This window comes from Halichoerus grypus, chromosome 5 (genome assembly GCF_964656455.1).
Source record: "Halichoerus grypus chromosome 5, mHalGry1.hap1.1, whole genome shotgun sequence".
Lineage (NCBI taxonomy): Eukaryota > Metazoa > Chordata > Mammalia > Carnivora > Phocidae > Halichoerus > Halichoerus grypus.
In genome coordinates this window covers 156,995,370-157,013,202 of record NC_135716.1, presented here as the reverse complement: position 1 = coordinate 157,013,202, position 17,833 = coordinate 156,995,370, and the positions used below count along the sequence as shown (strand labels likewise).

Here is a 17,833-nt window from a genome sequence, read left to right as displayed (position 1 = left end):
ATGATCCTGGAGTCCTGGGACCGAGCCCCACAACCCTATGTTGGGCTCCCTGCTCAGCGGGGAGTCTGCTTCCCCCTGTCCCTCTGCTCCTCCCCTGCTGCTTGTGCTCTCTCGCTTGCTCACTCTCTCAAATAAATAAAATCTTGAAAAAAAAAACCACACACATATACAGAACTGGAGGGTATTTAGCCTAGAGAAGTAAACTATTGTATAAGTCAAGGTGAGTCCATAGTACTATGTTGGGGGCCTGGTCAGGGTTACTGGCTATAGAAATAAAGTATAGGGGCAGGAAAAAGGTATTTCTGAGGTTGAATCAACAAACTTCTGGAGCAGTGATGTCAAAGATATTTTTTTTTTAGCTCTCGCTCATGAAAAAAGGCAGATAGAACATAGGAGGAAGAGCATATTTGCTGGGGAAGATGTTTGTTTTGTACATACTGAGTTTGAGAATTGAGGACATTCAGATGGAAATGTCTAATAGGCAGTTGAGGTATATAACAAAGACTTGAGAGGTAATCTGCCTGGGATATGAATGAGAGCACCCCAGTAAAAATGTTTAAAATTAATAAAGATGGTATCTATAAAGATATAAATGTATTTGACCTCTCAGTATACCTTGCTCTAAAAGGGCAGGTACTCAGCATAGTATTGCCACATAGAAGGCCTTTGTGGAATAAATGAGTTAACTGAAAGAGAGGAGCCATTAATTTGGTCTCTGTAGAATCCTAATGAACTTGTGGGAGTCATATTTATTTTAATTTTTTTTTTTTAAGATTTTATTTATTTGACGGGGCACTTGGGTGGCTCAGTTGGTTGAGCATCTGCCTTCAGCTCAGGTCATGATCCTGGAGTCCCAGGATCAAGCCCCACATCGGGCTCCCAGCTCAGTGGGGAGCCTGCTTCTCCCTCTGACTCTCTCCCCTCTCATACTCTCTCTCTCAAATAAATAAATAAAGTCTTAAAAAAAATAAAGATTTTGGGGCGCCTGCGTGGCTCAGTTGGTTAAGCGGCTGCCTTCAGCTCAGGTCATGATCCTGGGGTCCTGGGATCGAGCCCCACGTCCGGCTCCCTGCTCAGTGGGGAGCCTGCTTCTCCCTCTCCCTCTGCCTGCCACTCTGCCTACTTGTGCTCTCTATCTCTCTGTCAAATAAATAAATAAAATCTTTAAAAAAAATTAAAGATTTTATTTATTTGAGCGTGCAGGAGCCAGGGGGGAGGGGCAGAGGGAGAGGGAGAAGCAGACTCCCCGCTGAACAGGGAGCCCGACATGGGGCTCGATCCTGGGACCCTGAGATCATGACCTGAGCCAAAGGCAGACACTTAATTGACTGAGCCACCCAGGTGCCCCAGAGTCCTATTTATTACTTATCTTTCCTTTCAGTTTTGTTGGTGTCTAAAATTTAAATTTCTTTCTTTTTTTTTAAAGATTTGAGACACAGTGAGAGAGGGAACACAAGCAGGGGGAGTGGGAGAGGGAGAAGCAGGCTTCCCACTGAGCAGGGAGCCTGATGCGGGGCTCGATCCCAGGACCCTGGGACCATGACCGGAGCCAAAGGCAGACGCTTAACGACTGAGCCACCCAGGAGCCCCTAAAATTGAAATTTCTAAAGATAAATGAGACCTCTGTTTTTCTTTACTGCTTCTGATGGAATGTAATTTGGATGTCTGTAATTCATTTGACTTAATCTTGAATTTTTTTTAAAAAGGTGATAGTGAGGAAGATTGTTCCAGTGATTCTTCACATGCTCAAAGTATGTCATAATGGATATGTTAAAGGGGACCTATTTATTTGGACTAACACATGAGGGTGAAAAGATTCAGGAATATAAGAATATATAAATCAGTATAGGGCAAGCTGTAAACATAAATACCCATGAGGTATTGAATCTTTGAAATTGTGTAACTTGAAGAAGTCTTAATGGAATGGCTGTGTCAGAAGATCCTAGGTTGGTGTCAGAAGATTCTGAGTGGGAAGGTGGACTTGGCAAGACCCACCTCATCTTATGCACTGTGCCCTTCTCTTTGTATACTTCAGGCAGCAGTTGGTTAATTTGCATGTGTGGTTTCAACTGTCACACTGTATTGACTCATTCAGAAAGCTCCATGAGGATAGGCCCCCCCATGTCTTTTTCCCCAACACCTAGCATAGGTTAGAGTAGGCTCTCCGTAAATATTTGTCCAGTGAAGAAAATGGTGAATGGATCAGAAAACATTTAGTCAGACTTGAGAGAATATTCTGTGGTGGTGGAAGTGGGTGGAGAATTGTTAGGCCTGTAAAGATTGATAACACATAGTATCTGACCTCAGGGAGCATAAAATCTGGTATTGAGTATAAATTTGTCAAGTTCTCTGGTTTTAGATTAACCATTGCAGACAATAAGTAATTCGCTGACCTGAAACAGAGTTTGTTTCTAACAAAGATTTTAATAAATTTCTTGAGAGATTGTGTGAACTCTTATTTTTATGTAACAGATAAGCACATATTCTGTGTTCCTTCTCTGTACTCATTTAGCTGCAAAAAGGATTGTTATGGGGTGAGTTTTATGATCCTGTGTTATTAAGTTTTTTTATTAAAATTTGGAATTTGATTAAATGAGGACATAATGCTGTTCTGAAAATATAGAAGGAGCTCACATCTCTATAAAGTGTGGTACGGCAGCAAGATACTTAATTGAATTGATATACTAAAATAAATGGCTTGATCATTCAGATGTGCAAAGACCAGATAATCCAGTGTGTTAGCTAACAGTTTTTACTATATATGGTGTAATTGTTTATTATATATTTCCTTTAAGGTTCTTTTTTTTTTTTTAAAGTAATCAAGACTGTTCTTAATTATCGGAATTGATATGGAGACTGTTAGTTTGGAAACTAAAGCTGCAGAAAATCCAGTGGAATCCTGCAATGCTACCACAGCTATTTGTAGTGCTTCAGGCAGAAAAATTAAAGATAAGAAGTTAGGACTTTTTGAAGAAATTATTCTGGGGCAGGGGCAGGGGGTAATGAATTCAAGTCACATGTAATTCACTCAAGATAAAGTTACCCTCTGAAAATAAGCCTTTCCTATAGAAGTAGCCCCAATCAAAGAGTTAGGACTAACCCAGTCAGAACGTAGAGGAAAAAACTTGTATCCTGCCTATGCGTAATTCAAGTGGTAACCTAACTAGATATATCAACTGACCATAAGCAAAACCTAATCAGTTTTTAGGAGGGAGATATATATTAGAGAGTACAACTCTGTGGAACCTAGAGAATCCCCAAACAAGAATTCAGTAGTGATTTTCTAGCATTGTCCAGAGAGAACATAAGCCAGCTTTCCACCATCATTTGAACAAATTCCTTGTGTTGGACAGATGTAGTTTATCAGGCTTGATTGTATTCCATTTTCCTTTGTTTTAGATTTCATACTACCAGGTACCGTCTTAGATAACCACAGTATGGATAATGGGGTACTCTGTGTGGTAATATGACTATCCCTTACTATAAACAAATAAATTGGCATTTGGCCTACATGTTAATTTTTTTTTTTTTTTTAAAGATTTTATTTGTTTATTTGAGAGAGAGAGAGAGAGCATGAGAGGGGGAGGGTCAGAGGGAGAAGCAGACTCCCTGCTGAGCAGGGAGCCCGATGTGGGACTCGATCCCGGGACTCCAGGATCATGACCTGAGCCGAAGGCAGTCGCTTAACCAACTGAGCCACCCAGGCGCCCTGGCCTACATGTTAATTTTTAAAAATAAACTTAGTTAAAAATACAAATATAACATCATTCTTTCATAAATTGGTTAGTGTAAATCAGGCCTAATCAGTTCTGTGTATGCAGGGAAAAATGGATTTTATGAAGTTATAGAGCTGAGGATCATACTCAGGAATAAGTCTCTTTTTGTAGAAGGTAGGGATCATAGTCTTATTCTCGGATACCCAGTGCTTGGCACATGGTTGGGGCTCAATTTAATGTATTAATGAAACTCATCATTATTGAATTTCAGAGATCGAAACTCCAGACCTCTATTGAGAACAGCTATAGACATTTTATGGCTTTACTCTTAGATTTATTCTCATGTCAAAAGAGCAGTTTTGGCTTTTCTTTAACTCCGCAGAATCGGTTCATTAAGTGACGAAAATAGAATTCTCTAAACAAATCAGAGCCTAAAAAGGCAAATAAAAGGTGTATGCATTTATTAGAAAAAAGGGGAGGGACCGTGCATTTGAGAACAAAGACAGTCTGTTTTATTGTTTTTATTGTTTAACTAATACTTTAATTTTATTTTTTTAGACCTTATTGCAATATGCAAGCAACAAGAATGCCTCAGAACATATGGTGTATCTTCTGGAGGTATATCGACTTGCCATCCAAAGCTTTGCCAGTGCACGCCCATATTTAACTACTGAATGTGAAGATGTCCTCTTAGTGCTTGGCAGATTAGTACTGTAAGTTTAAGTACTTAAGTCACTGTTAAAATTGAGTACTTTAGATTGTAATGTTTGCCTGACTTCTCTTTACTGTGACATCACGTTATTCAGAGCACCGAAAGTCATACCTTTGAATGGAATTTCCTTTGCTCTGAGTCTTCATACTCTGGTTCCCAGGAGATAAAGTATAAGTGAAGCTCCAGCCAAACATAATCAACATAATCTTTAATTGCCTCCAGAGTCTCTTTTTACTCAGGCTTAGCATCCAAGAATGATACATTTTCTTTCTGTCCTTAGGTATAGATCAATATAAGTAACAGAGTATCTGGAAACTGTAGTGGTCTTTGAGGGGAAATAACTATGAAATTTTTCAGTTCAATTACGTTATTTGAACTAAGAATAATTTTACTAGCAGAAAATATCAGGATATATATAAGATTACCACCCTGAGTCCATGATAATTTAGCTGCTGTTTTAATATTTGGCTGCCTAGTAGCAGATAAAATTACACCTTTAACGTAATTTTCATCTGCAAATTGAAAAGGTACAACAGCTATTCAGTTTTTAGATTGGTTTAGTTTACAGGTTGTTTGGAAGGATAACTTCTAATCTGTGAGAGGTAAAGAAATGGCCTTCCCAATCCTTCTTTTCCTCTGCAAGTGACAAGAACCTACGTAGATGACAGTTACATATATTTATCTCTTTATCAGCTGAATTGACAGTAGCATGAGCTCCTGTTTTTGTCTTCTGGAATCAGAACGGTTCTATTCAAGTACCCTCCTATACCCTAATAAACTAAACTGCTTGGAATATTTTTTCTAAAAGGAATATATTATTACCAAATGTTTTAAAGCCACAATGTAACTATAAAGCCTCCTGGTTTTTCTTTTTCCTCTTTTTTAAAGTTGAAAAGCCAATATAACTATGTTGAAAATTTTAAAGAGTAAGAAACAAATTTCAAATAGTCTAAACAAATGTAAAATGTATATTCAGTGTCATTGTCATACTGTATTTGATTATGTTTATAACCACATTTATATCCTGACTTCATTATTTTACATTATAGGAGTTGTTTTGAATTACTGCTTTCAGTGTCTGAAAGTGAACTGCCATGTGAAGTCTGGGTACTCTTCCTTCAGTCTCTACAGGTGAGTTGATTTGGGCTGAAAAAAGATCACTATTTAGATATCCAAGACACCTAGTTAATTTCTCCCAGCAAACTGAAATGGAAAATTTGGAAGAAAAACAAGTATATTGTATATTGATATTAAGTTCATGAAATTTTGAGAAAGAGGTCTTCCAAATGAAGGGGTGTGTTAAAAATTGCTTTTGTCTTTCATTTGGTTTTGTTAGTCTTTATATAGCTTAGGAATCAACACAAGTTTTCATTACTCAGAAACAAAGTTTAAAAGCAAAAGCAAAGTTTTAGACAGAATAAAGCTATTAAAAATGTAAAATTGTATGTGGTTATAAGGTAGCAGTATTTGGATCATTCTAAGTACACTTATCTAGTAATTTCCCCCTAACACTTCAGGGATTGTGTCTAGCATTGTAAGTCTCTCAAACAACCAAAATAGTCATCATAGATTCTATTCATGCATTTTACTTACAGAAGAGCTACATTGGCTCTCATATTGGCTTGATTATCAGCTTTCTGAATAGGTGAGCACATCAGAAAGTTTATGGAGGATAGAGTAGGATAGGAGGAAAATACAACAGGAGGCAAATTTGCATGTTACTGATAGAGACAGAAAAACTATTCTAAAAAATAGACAATGGTAATAGCGGTCATTCATTATCACTGTGTACTAAATACTGCTCTACTGTTTTATGTGTTTTGTGTCTTGTAATCAAATTACAAACCTTATAATGTAGGGATCATTTGAATCTCCATTACAAACAGGGAGACAGGAGAGAGTGTTGATTAGCTTGCCCAGAGTTACACTCAGATTTATAGCCAGAGCTTGCTTTTTGCCAGCTGCTCCTCGAGGACACAGACTGTGTAGTAGTCTGGACCTGTGTCATGTAGGCACAAGTAAGGATTTGAATATTAACAGACATACTTCATTATCTGGAAACTTCTTTCCTCTGGGATATATAACCCAAAATGAAATGATAATAATGTTAGTCTTTTTCTTTTGGGGGAAAAGAGGATTGTTTTTGGTTGTGTCCTTGGCCTATTTAAAATTTTTTTTTTTAATTCTGTTCATGAGAGTCAGAGAGAGAGGCAGAGGCAGAGGGAGAAGCAGGCTCCCCGCCTAGCAGGGAGCTCGATGGCGGGACTCGATCCCAGAACCCTGGGATCATGCCCTGAGCCTAAGGCAGACGCTCAACCATCTGAGCCACCCAGGCGCCCCGAGAAATTCCGTGGCCTATTTTAATCCCTGTGATGTGATCCTAATTCCTCACATATTCATAAAACTGCTAAAATAATCTTTCATACATAACACACTGATTTTGTCACACTATGTTTTGAGGCCTGCCAGTAGTTTTGTCCTGTCATACAACAGTCTAGAAGGGCAAATCTCGTTATTCTTGTTTGGGTTGTTACTATTATTTATAATAGTATTATTTGCAGAGAGAATACTGTCATATTTCTTTATTATTTTCTTAGATTGTATGCCTGCATAAAATATTTGCCTTTTCCCTCTACCTGTGTGTCTTTTCCTACTATTTATCATACAGGATATATTTTTGAATATGTGTTCAATAAAATAAATGCAGTAGAGGTACAGATAAATGTAAGACATGGTCCCTGTTGAAATCTAAAAGGTTAAAACCCTGAAGTTTCGTTATTTTAGTGATAAATGGACAAGGCAGCAGATAGTTTTGAGGAAAGTTTTGGTAAGAGAATAGTTTTATCAGAGCAGGCCACAGAGAGAACCCTCTCATTCACTGTTTTCAGCTTGTGTAACCCTTCCGGGTCTTTTACCTATGGATATGAAAATATACCCTGAAATGGATTTTCTAATAAACAAAAATGAGATTCTATTTTTTGCAACTTTTTTAAACCTAATTTTATCACAGATGAATAAGTTTGTATGTATAGTTCTCCCTTATTTGGAATGCCTGTGCTTCTGTTATGTGGTTGCACCATAAATTATTTTGCCAAATATTTGTTATTTATTGTAAATAGTGCTAAAGTGAACTTCTTGTGCTGGTATTTCTGTATCGTAGATTTCAAGATGTGGACTCATATTTTTTTTACCTTAAAAAAAAAAAAACAAATTTAAGTTTTGAAATGATTTTTAAAATTCTACCATAGTTGTTTTTTTTTTAAGATTTTATTTTTTTATTTGTTTGAGAAAGGGAAAGTGAGAGGGAGAAGCAGACTCCCCGCTGAGCAGAGAGCCGGATGTGGGACTCGATCCCAGCACTCTGGGATCATGACCTGAGCCAAAGGCAGACACTTAACCGACTGAGCCATGCAGGCACCCTCTACCATAGTTTTTAAAGACTTTAGTATTACCCTTTAAAAGTAACATTGCTATAATATATACCTGTTGGCAACAAAGGATTATACACATCATTCTTATGCAGAATATACTGTATTTTGAACAGATGAAAAATAGAAAGCTGCTTTTATTTTTAACCCTGACTGTGGTCTTTTATTTTAGTTTCTGTGTATCATGGTGGATAGTATTATTTTCTGCCAAAGTGTGATGACACAGGTCAAATATTACATATAAGGTAATCAGACACTGCAAATTCTGAAATTTTTACATGGAATCTTCATCTTCACTGTAGAATAAATGCCTGTCAGCCTAAGTTAAGGAGAAAGAAGCCTGAGGACAGTTCAAGCCCTTAAAGGAAAAATTGCAGCATTGGTTAAATACTGCTGTTAGTAAACTATTAAGTGGAAATAGCACTTTCTGTGTCAATTCTCAATTTTAAACCCTTTCTCTGCAGAAGGTAACTCAGCACATTGGGAGTGCATGTGTTAAAAACCTATAATTTTGACATTAAAGTTAAGGGAAAAAATGAATTTTATTTCTTATATTTCACTTAAGTGACTATAAGATTATATTCTTAGGTCTGTGGACATCATTAACGTATATTTTCCAGAGAATATTGCTGTAAATGGGAGCTTATGTTTCTTGAGAATTTCAGCATTCTAAAATAAGAGAAAACACATTAAAATTTTAGAAGATGGGAACAACCAATAATCCTCACTAGTAATAGAGGACAGTGGAGACATATACTTAATCTTTTATGTCAAGTTAGATTTCTGACCCCTTTCTCCTGACCCTTTGTGTACATAAATATTTTAAAGAACAAACTATTGACAATTATATTTTGTTTTCTGAGGACATAGAATGATAGCCAATAACTTAGACTTACCATGACATTTTATATAGAGCCACTTTTCATTTAAAAAATCATTTGATAGAAGAATTTAAACAATGAAAAAATGTGTCAATTGGCCTCATTAAGTAATATTTCTATTAGAAGGAATAGGTTGTCTTTGTGAGTACTGCAGAATCCTTTAAAAGAAAGCTGAACAGTGGCCTTAAAATAATTTAGTAATGTGAGGTTGTAAATTGAATTGTGGTGAAAATTTTACCTAAGGTGAATTTAAGAAAACATTTTAAAGGTGCCCTTTAATAGTGGAAACACCCTGGTTTCATTTTTTAAAGAAAATAGTAATAGGGGCGCCTGGGTGGTTCAGTCGTTAAGCATCTGCCTTCAGCTCAGGTCATGATCCCAGCATCCTGGGCTTGAGCCCCACGTCGGGTTCCCTGCTCAGCGGGGAGCCTGCTTCTCCCTCTCCAGCTCCCCCTGCTTGTGTTCCCTCTCTGTCAAATAAATAGATAAAATCTTAAAAGAAGAAAAAGAAAAGAAAATAGTAACAATTCGCAAAGCTTTGAGGATAGGTTTTTTTTCCTGCTTATTTCTTTTTAGGAAATGCAAGTTCCTTTTATAGATGTTCAGATACATTGAAAAGGCAAAACTCTTTTTTATATTGCTTATTAGCCTGTTTTCTGGATGTGCTGTTTTTGTTTTAGGAGTCACATGATGCATTATTGGAATTTGGGAATAATAACCTACAAATATTGGTTCATGTTACCAAGGAAGGGGTGTGGAAAAACCCAGTTCTTCTTAAAATTCTGTCTCAACAGCCAGTAGAAACAGAAGAAGGTAAGCCTTAAAACTTCACTGACTATATTGAAGGAAGATTTAGATCTAAGAGAATTAGAATTCATTAATGGGTTAAAATTTTGTGAGTATCACCTGTGTATCTATACCCAGTCTGTTCTCCTTTGAATAGTAAAAACTAACCGTTAGCATTTAATGTTTTGCCTAAATATTCTTGCATTTTTAGTAGTGTTTTAAATATTCCTTGTACTTACTTTAAAATGTTGCATTGAGTAACAGTGTTTATATGAAGTTCCTGAGATACAAATGAATAATCTGTTTCTAGTCTTTGGTATATGGTAGAGCTTTGCTCATATATTGTTCACTGGTTACTACAACTAAGACCATGAAAAAAATTACTTTTTTATTTTAAACGTATGAAATATTGGAATTTAGCATTTTGTAGAGAAATGCAAAGAATGAACATTTTTATTTGCAAAATTATTAGTTTAAGACCAGAAGATTTGTGGATTTGAACTGATATTTGCATTTTAGGCACACAAAATTATCTCATTTAATACCACCAATTGTGATTTCATTTGTTTTAAGTTAGTAGAAAATTAAAAGGATCACATTCTGTTAAGTATGTTTCTGGAATAAAAATGAAGTTCAGAAGAGTTTTTATACTTTTGGCATGTCTTTAATTTAGGTCTTGAACAGACAATTTGAATATTGATGCCTTAAAATATCCCAGTTATCTTATTCATTCATCAAGTTTGACAACCTACTATATACATGCTGTTTGGTTTTCTGTATAGTGAGAAGATTGGCAGTAAGAGTACTTAAGAGTTTTCTCTTGGTTCCTTTTCTCTGCTAATTCTACTGCTTATTAGTCACACTGATGAGGGAAAAAAGAATAAGAGAAAGAGCTGTTAAATAGAAAAAGGTTGGTTTTACTGTTTTCTGTTGAGGTTCCCAGTAAATGTCATCCCTTTTCATACATAGATGGAGGCTAAAATATCACTTTTCTTATTAATTTAAGTTGCTTAGAGGACAGAGCCAAATAGTTTCAGAAGAATCCCAGAATTAGGCAGATCCCAGTCCAGACGAGGCTTGACTAGGGCCGGGAAGAACGCTTACTCTCTTAGGCAAGCCTAAGCCCAAGAGGAAGAAGGGTGGAGTGGTGTTAAATGTCCCCACTTTATTTTCTCTTGATGTACTAATCAAATACATCACCCCACCTCAGGAATTAACAGTACTTAATTTCTTTTCATATAGAAAAAAATCAAGAAATGGGGAGAAGCACTATTCTCCTAACGTCTCGTGGTATCATATCTATTCAATAAAAATTAAGTACCCACTATCTATAAGACTCTGAGTGGGTACGGAACACCTACATATCGAAGGAATTATTCTGTGAACTGCCATATAAGTGGCAGTTCATATAAGCCTATATAGTCTGCCTACTTTCTCAGTTGGCCCTTAACTTAATTTCAGGTCAGGAGATTAGGAAGATTCTTTTATGGCTCCACCGCCCTTGTAGCCCAGGTATTAACATATATTTGAAACTAGAAAGCAGTGACTATCATCTCATTGATTGTCCTCTGTTCAATGATGTACTAATCAGAAGCATAAAAGTACACATTTTTTTAGCCTCCAAGGAACTCAATAAATGCTTTTGTTTATTTTTTGGATAAAAAAAGATTTTTATTTTTCCTGGGGTGCCTGGGTGGCACAGTTGGTTAAACATCTGACTCTTGGTTTTGGCTCAGTGTGATCTCAGGGTGCTCGGATCGAGCCCTGCATTGGGCTTCATGCTCAGAGTGGAGTCTGCTTGAGATTCTCTCTCCTTCTCCCCCTGCTCCCCCTCCCCCACATTCTCTCTCTCTCCTTCCCTCCCTCCCTCTCTGGAATAAATAAATAAATAAACAAAAGATTTTTATTTTTCCTGCTTTGAATTCTTGAATTTTGTGTCCTCCCCATCCCCTAAAAAAACAGTTTATTACTGAAGTATGTAATAAGTACCAGTTGTTGGCACTTCTGCCTGGCATAGTCGGCAGGGAAATAATGGGTTCTTCCACCCAGATGTTAGCCCAGGTACTGAAGGCCTTTCCATCCCCAGCGGCCTATCACAGAAGGTGGGGATGGCAAGACCACGCCCAGCTAAGGCTGCACTGATGGTTCCCATCCTGAGCCCCAGGACTCACGGAACTGCCCCTCCTCGCAGCGGTGATGGCAACAGCCGCCTGGATCCAGGCAGCCCACAGACCAGGAGACCTCAGCCCACCATCAACAGTGGGGACCCCACCACCATAAGGGAGTGATTCCAACTCCAACTCAAAGGACACCCAGAGCTACCATCTGGTATCTGCTAGTTTTTCCAATTGACTTCTACCCTACCCGGCACCCTCTTCCCCCTACTTTCCCATAACTTATGACATCAAAACAATGGCTTTTCCCCTTTTTCCTTGAGACTCAAGAGGGCCAAAGCTACCGTCTTTTGGTTTTTTTTCCTCTGTCCCCTACTAAGGGTTGAAGGAAGGGTTCCGTCCTTGTTCAGAGTCACCAACTCCTTTCCCTAAATTAGGCTGACAAGGAACCAGCTCCTGTACCTCCTCCTGGTTTTATTCCCACCCCAGTTTATTTTTGTGTCCCTTCTACCCCCTACCTCTGAAGCCATTTTATGAATTGTCATGTGCCACTTGAGCCTCCAGTAAAAACAAAAATGGGCTTTCCTGTTAAAAAAGGAAAAAAAAAAAGGCTGTTTTTAACGACCTTAAATGTTACCATTTTTTTACATGATGAAGTATACACGAGGTAAACTCTCATGATCTTTGCGATTTATTTTTAAATGGTTCAGGAAAAGAAAAGCTAAGTAAAGAAATACAACAAAACAGTTCAATTGTTGAATATAGGTGAAAGAAAGGATATATGATTAAAAATTATTTTGTAAGGGCGCCTGGGTGGCTCAGTCGGTTAAGCAGCTGCCTTCGGCTCAGGTCATGATCCCAGGGTCCTGGGATCGAGCCCCGCATCGGGCTCCCTGCTCAGCGGAGAGCCTGCTTCTCCCTCTCTCTCTGCCTGCCGCTCCCCTTGCTTGTGTTCCCTCTCTCTCTGTGTCTCTGTCAAATAAATAAATAAAATCTTCTAAAAAAAATTATTTTGTACTGGGGTGCCTGGGTGGCACAGTTGGTTGAGCATCCAACTCTTGGTTTTGGCTCAGGTCATGATCTTGGGGTCCTGGGATTGAGCCCCACACAGGGCTGTGTACTCAGCGGAGAGTCTGCTTGGGCTTCTCTCTCTCCCTCTCCCTCTGCCCCTCTCACTTGGACTCTCTTAAATAAATAAGTGAAAATTAAAAAAAAATTATTTTGTACTAAAATGACAAAAATACAGAAAGAATACAGCTGGGAATGAGACTTGTCATTGTACGCTTTATTTTCATTTTAAATATTGAAATGTATGGCTGGATTTCCTTTTTAAAAAACAAAGTTAAGGGGCGCCTGGGTGGCATAGTCAAGTTAAGTGCCCGACTCTTGGTTTTTCTTCAGGTTGTGATCCCAGGGTTGTGAGATGAGCCCCACATCGGGCTTCGTGCTCAGTGTGGAGTCTGCTTGAGATTTTCTCTCCCTCTTCCTCCGCCCCTTCCGCTTGCGCTGTTTCTTGCTCTCTAAAATAAATAAATGTTTAAAAATAAGTAAATAAAAAAGTTAAGATGTATAACTTGAAATGAATTTTAAAATGCAAGATTAGGACGCCTGGTTGGTTAAGTGACTGACTCTTGGTTTCAGCTCAGGTCGTGATCTCAGGGTCGTGAGATCAAGCCCTGTGCTGGGCTCTGTGCTCAGTGTGGAGTCGCTTGAGACTCTCTCTTTCTCTGCCCCTCCCCCATCTGTACTCTCTTGCTGTCTCTGAAATAAATAAATAAATCTTAAAAAAAAATAAAATGTAACATTGGTTTGTGTGTTAAAAGTTGATACAGTGGTGTAATTGGTTGTAGTATATTGAGTAAAGTAGTTTTACCTCATAGAAATAATAGCTACAATTTAGAGTGTTTGTTATGTGGTAAGCACCATGTTAATGCTTTCCATATCTCATTTAGTCCATAAACCAGGTAAGATTATACATGCCCAAGGCCACATAGTTAAAATTGGAGGGCAGAATTTGAACCCAGGTGAGGAGATATTAAAAGTTCTTGATTGAAGAGTGATAACCACTCAGTTGCAAAATACATGGTTTTATTAAACTCCTCTAATAATGTAAGGCATCGTACTTAGTGCTGTAGGGAATACAAAAGTTAACAAGACATAGTATTTGTTTACAGATTGCTGATGATGTAGGAAGGGAGATGACAAACATAATAGCAGCTAGTATTGAGCATTTACCCTGTGCCTGGCCCTGTGTTAACTATCTGATCTGCATTACTGGTATTTCATTTATGATTGGTTCAGCTCTGTGAGGTAGCTATTACTAACTTTTTTACAGATGAAGAAACTTGAGGCTCAGAGAAGTCAGTTAATTTGTCCAAGGGTCTCACAGCTTAGTATGTGCCAGAGTCATGATTCAGCCTCACATTGGTGGTTCCAGAACCTGAGATCTTAACCTCTTTACACTGTAATCCTTTATTCCTGTACTTAAAGAGAAAAGTAAGTGTAGTAAAAGAAGTAAAATGCTGTGAAAATTTAGAAGAGGGTAGGATGTATAGATGACATGCCTGTATTCATGGTGGGATTTGTGAATATGCTTACAACCTGGTAGGACAAATAAACAGCAGAATCTGATGTTAGGCAGAATAGGATATTGGGGTGGCAGATGTGGCAGGCAATATATGGAAGAATTAGATTGGAGAGTTTAAAAAAGAATTGCTAGGATACAATAAGGATATAATAATAATTGAAGGACAGAGTTGGTAAGGAAGGATAATGCCAAAATTTCATTTCTGTATGATTGAGAGAATACCATTACTGAAAATAGAAGGAATGAGGAGCTATTTGGGAGATATGATTATGAGTTCATTTTGTGGAATTTAGTGCTTGTGAGACCAAAATGGAAAAATCCAAGTGGAAGTGATCTGTTTTCCATCCATACTTCTTGACCTTGACTACATATTAGAGTATCTATGGAATTTAAAACCAACACACACACTCTCCCTCCCCTTCTCCCTCTCCCCCTTTCTCTTCCTCCCTTCCTCCCTCTCCTTCTCTTCTTCCCTCTCTCCCTCCTCCCACCCCAGGACCAGGCTTTACCTGCTAAATCAAAATCTGCAGAGTTGGAGCTCTAGAATCTAGACCTTTTTGAAGTACCACAGGAAATGGGCACTTCCCACCTATATAGAATGAACTGTATGATATATTTTAGTGGGAAAATAAATAGGTCCTCTGTACTCAGAATATTTCTGGAATGATAAACAAGAAATTGGAAACAATTGGTTTTTGGGGAAGGAGACTAGAGTACTGGAGTTAGGGCAGAAAGGAGACAACTTTAACTTTACACCATTTTTTGTGCTTTTTGAATTTTGTGTCATGTGCATATATGGTTATTACCTGTTTTGTAAAGAATTTTAAAAACTATAAACAATAGCCAAACTATGGAAAGACCCCAGTTGTCCCCACCAGCTGATAAATGGATAAAGAAGATGTGGTGTATACACACACACACACACACACACACACACACACACACACACACACACACAAAATGGAATATTACTCAGCCATCAAAAAGATTGAAATCTTGCTATTTGCAACAACGTGGATGGAGCTAGAGTGTATTATGCTAACCGAAATAAGTCAGAGAAAGACAAATACCATATGATTTCATTCATGTGTGGAATTGAAGAAACAAAACATATGAATCTAGGGGAGGGGGAAAAAGAGAGGGAAACAAACCATAAGAGACTTAATGATAGAGAATAAAATGAGGGTTGATGGAGGGATGTGGGTGGGGGTGGGCTAGATGGGTGATGGGTTTTAATGGAGGGCATTTGTTGTGATGAACACTGGGTGTTGCATGTAATTGATGAACCACTGAATTCTCCTGAAACCAATAATTGCATTGTATGTTAATTAACTAGAATTTAAATGAAAATTTGAAAAAATAAAAAACTGTACAGTTTTGATGTAGTTAAGACTGGGCCAGTGGTTTATCCCTCTCCCTGCAGTGGTTTATCATTAATATTAATGATTTCTACTCCATAGATGGCCTGTAGACATAGTAGCATGGACACCATCTGAGAGGCTTGTTAGAAAAGCAGAATCTCAGGTCCTATTCCAGACCTAGTGAATTAGAATCTGCATTTTAATAAGATACCCCTAGTTATTCAGGAGGCACTTTCAAGTTTGAGAAACACTATTTTAGATGAAACACCTAAACAGTTTGTTTGCTCATGACTTGTATTGACATACAATATTATCCATTCTTTAAATAATGGTATATAATGATGTCACATACTTTTGAGTATCTGCTGTTCATAAATTGAGGGATTGTCTGGAACACTGTAAAAGTCAGTGGTCAGATGCGTAATATTTAATACGGCTTAGAGCAGCGTTTTCCAAAGTGTGTACTGAACCAGGAACATATATTTTACATTGTACTAATAATATGTGTAAAAGGGTTCTCTGGTCAAATCAGTTTGGGAGACATTGGGTTAAATAAAAGTGAACAGTTTTCTTTATTGCAGGACTGTTCAGAGATTTGACCAAGGAATCCTTTTTTTTTCTAGGACTATCTCTCAGGTCTTTTGGTCGGTGGAACACACTTTGAGAAATTCCTGGTTTAGAGGAAAGAACACCACTGGCTTTGGAATCCTTGGCAAGTTACCTAATTTCTCTGAGTATTAATTTTCCTAACCTTAAAGTGGGGATAATAATACTTGCCTTGGTGGTGGTGTGAAGAATAAATGAAAGGTATATAGAAACATTCAGCCTAAAGCTTGGTACCTCCTAAAAGTGTTCAAGTGGTAGTTGTTAATATTACATAGGTTACTTCTTTTTCTTGCACTTATGCTTACAGTTCAATTCCGTATTCCTTAATATCCTTATCAGAAAGTGAGGGAGGAGAAAGTCAAATAATTAATTTTGATAAAATGTTAGTAGTTTTATTAAGAGGTTTGGTGTTCAGAATAAAACTACTAAGTAATGTGGGAATCATTAGCAAATTTATTTTGCTCTCTGCTCCATTAGATGAGTATTGAGGTCAGAATAAACTTCCTAAGTATATCAACTGAATTTTTATTCAGTTGATACAACAAACCAACAACAAAAGATATCAAACTTTCATCTTAACCTTGATGTATTATGAGGTATGTTATCAAACTTTTATTTTTCCTTTTTTCTAGTCAATAAATTGATTGCACAAGAAGGACCTTCCTTTCTGCAGATGCGAATAAAACATTTGTTGAAATCTAACTGCATCCCTCAGGCCACTGCTTTATCAAAACTGTGTGCAGAATCAAAAGAAATTTCAAATGTGTCATCTTTTCAGCAAGCCTATATCACATGCTTATGTTCCATTCTCCCTAATGAAGATGCAATTAAGGAGGTGAGTGAAGCAAATAACTGCTCTTTTCATTCACACTTATGAATTTAATAGATTTTGGTAAATGTTGCATGGCAGGATGAAAACCAAGACTTATTTTTTTTCCCCTGACTACTGAAAAGTGCCATTTTACTTGCATATAACTGTTCAACAGATTGAATATATAGTTGTCTTGTAGGTGGATTTGAAAAGTGGATAATTAAAGAATATGCAGATGGGTATTTATGTGTTTGGGCAATGGTTTGCTTTGAAATCTTCAAATGTGAAAGTTATTTTAATTGATTTCTCTGTGTTTGGGAAATGCCGAAATTATTAATACTGACATCAAGGGATAAACTAAACAGAATGGCATTTAGCTTTAGTTTAAGTTACTTCATACATGTAAGTGTAAGCAGAGAAGTGTGGGACTTTAGAACCCATGAATACATTTTGAACTATTAAGTGGACACACTGGATACCATGGAAAATAATAAAGCAATTGAGTCTTTTTAAAAAACTATTTTATCAGTCAGATTACATTTTTTTAACCTGAATCATTTTCTTTAAAAAAGTGGAATTTGCTTTCTCTAATAGTTTTTGATACATTATACGGAGAAAGATGAGGAGTTCCTAGCTATATTCCATCATCTACCTATAATTCTCTTAGATCTGATAGATGGATTCTCACTTTACCTCTACACTGAACTTTTCTTATTAAAGGTAAGAATTCCAAGGGTCTGGTTTATGACATAAAGTAATTCTTAAACTTTAATGACAATTTCAACTTACAGTTTTATATATAATTTCCTGTTCCAAATGCAACTCTCTCTT

The 17,833-nt window shown here is 37.2% G+C and overlaps 1 protein-coding gene across 1 annotated transcript in view; it reads left to right on the top strand.

Moving 5' to 3' along the window:
• RLF (RLF zinc finger) overlaps positions 1-17,833 on the top strand; it is an 87,608-nt gene that overhangs the window by 28,109 nt on the left and 41,666 nt on the right. The window contains exons 2-5 of the mRNA XM_036102849.2: positions 4,275-4,429; positions 5,478-5,559; positions 9,418-9,550; positions 16,824-17,026. Of these exons, the coding sequence (XP_035958742.2) occupies positions 4,275-4,429; positions 5,478-5,559; positions 9,418-9,550; positions 16,824-17,026 (573 nt within the window). The remainder of the gene's footprint in view (positions 1-4,274; positions 4,430-5,477; positions 5,560-9,417; positions 9,551-16,823; positions 17,027-17,833) is intronic.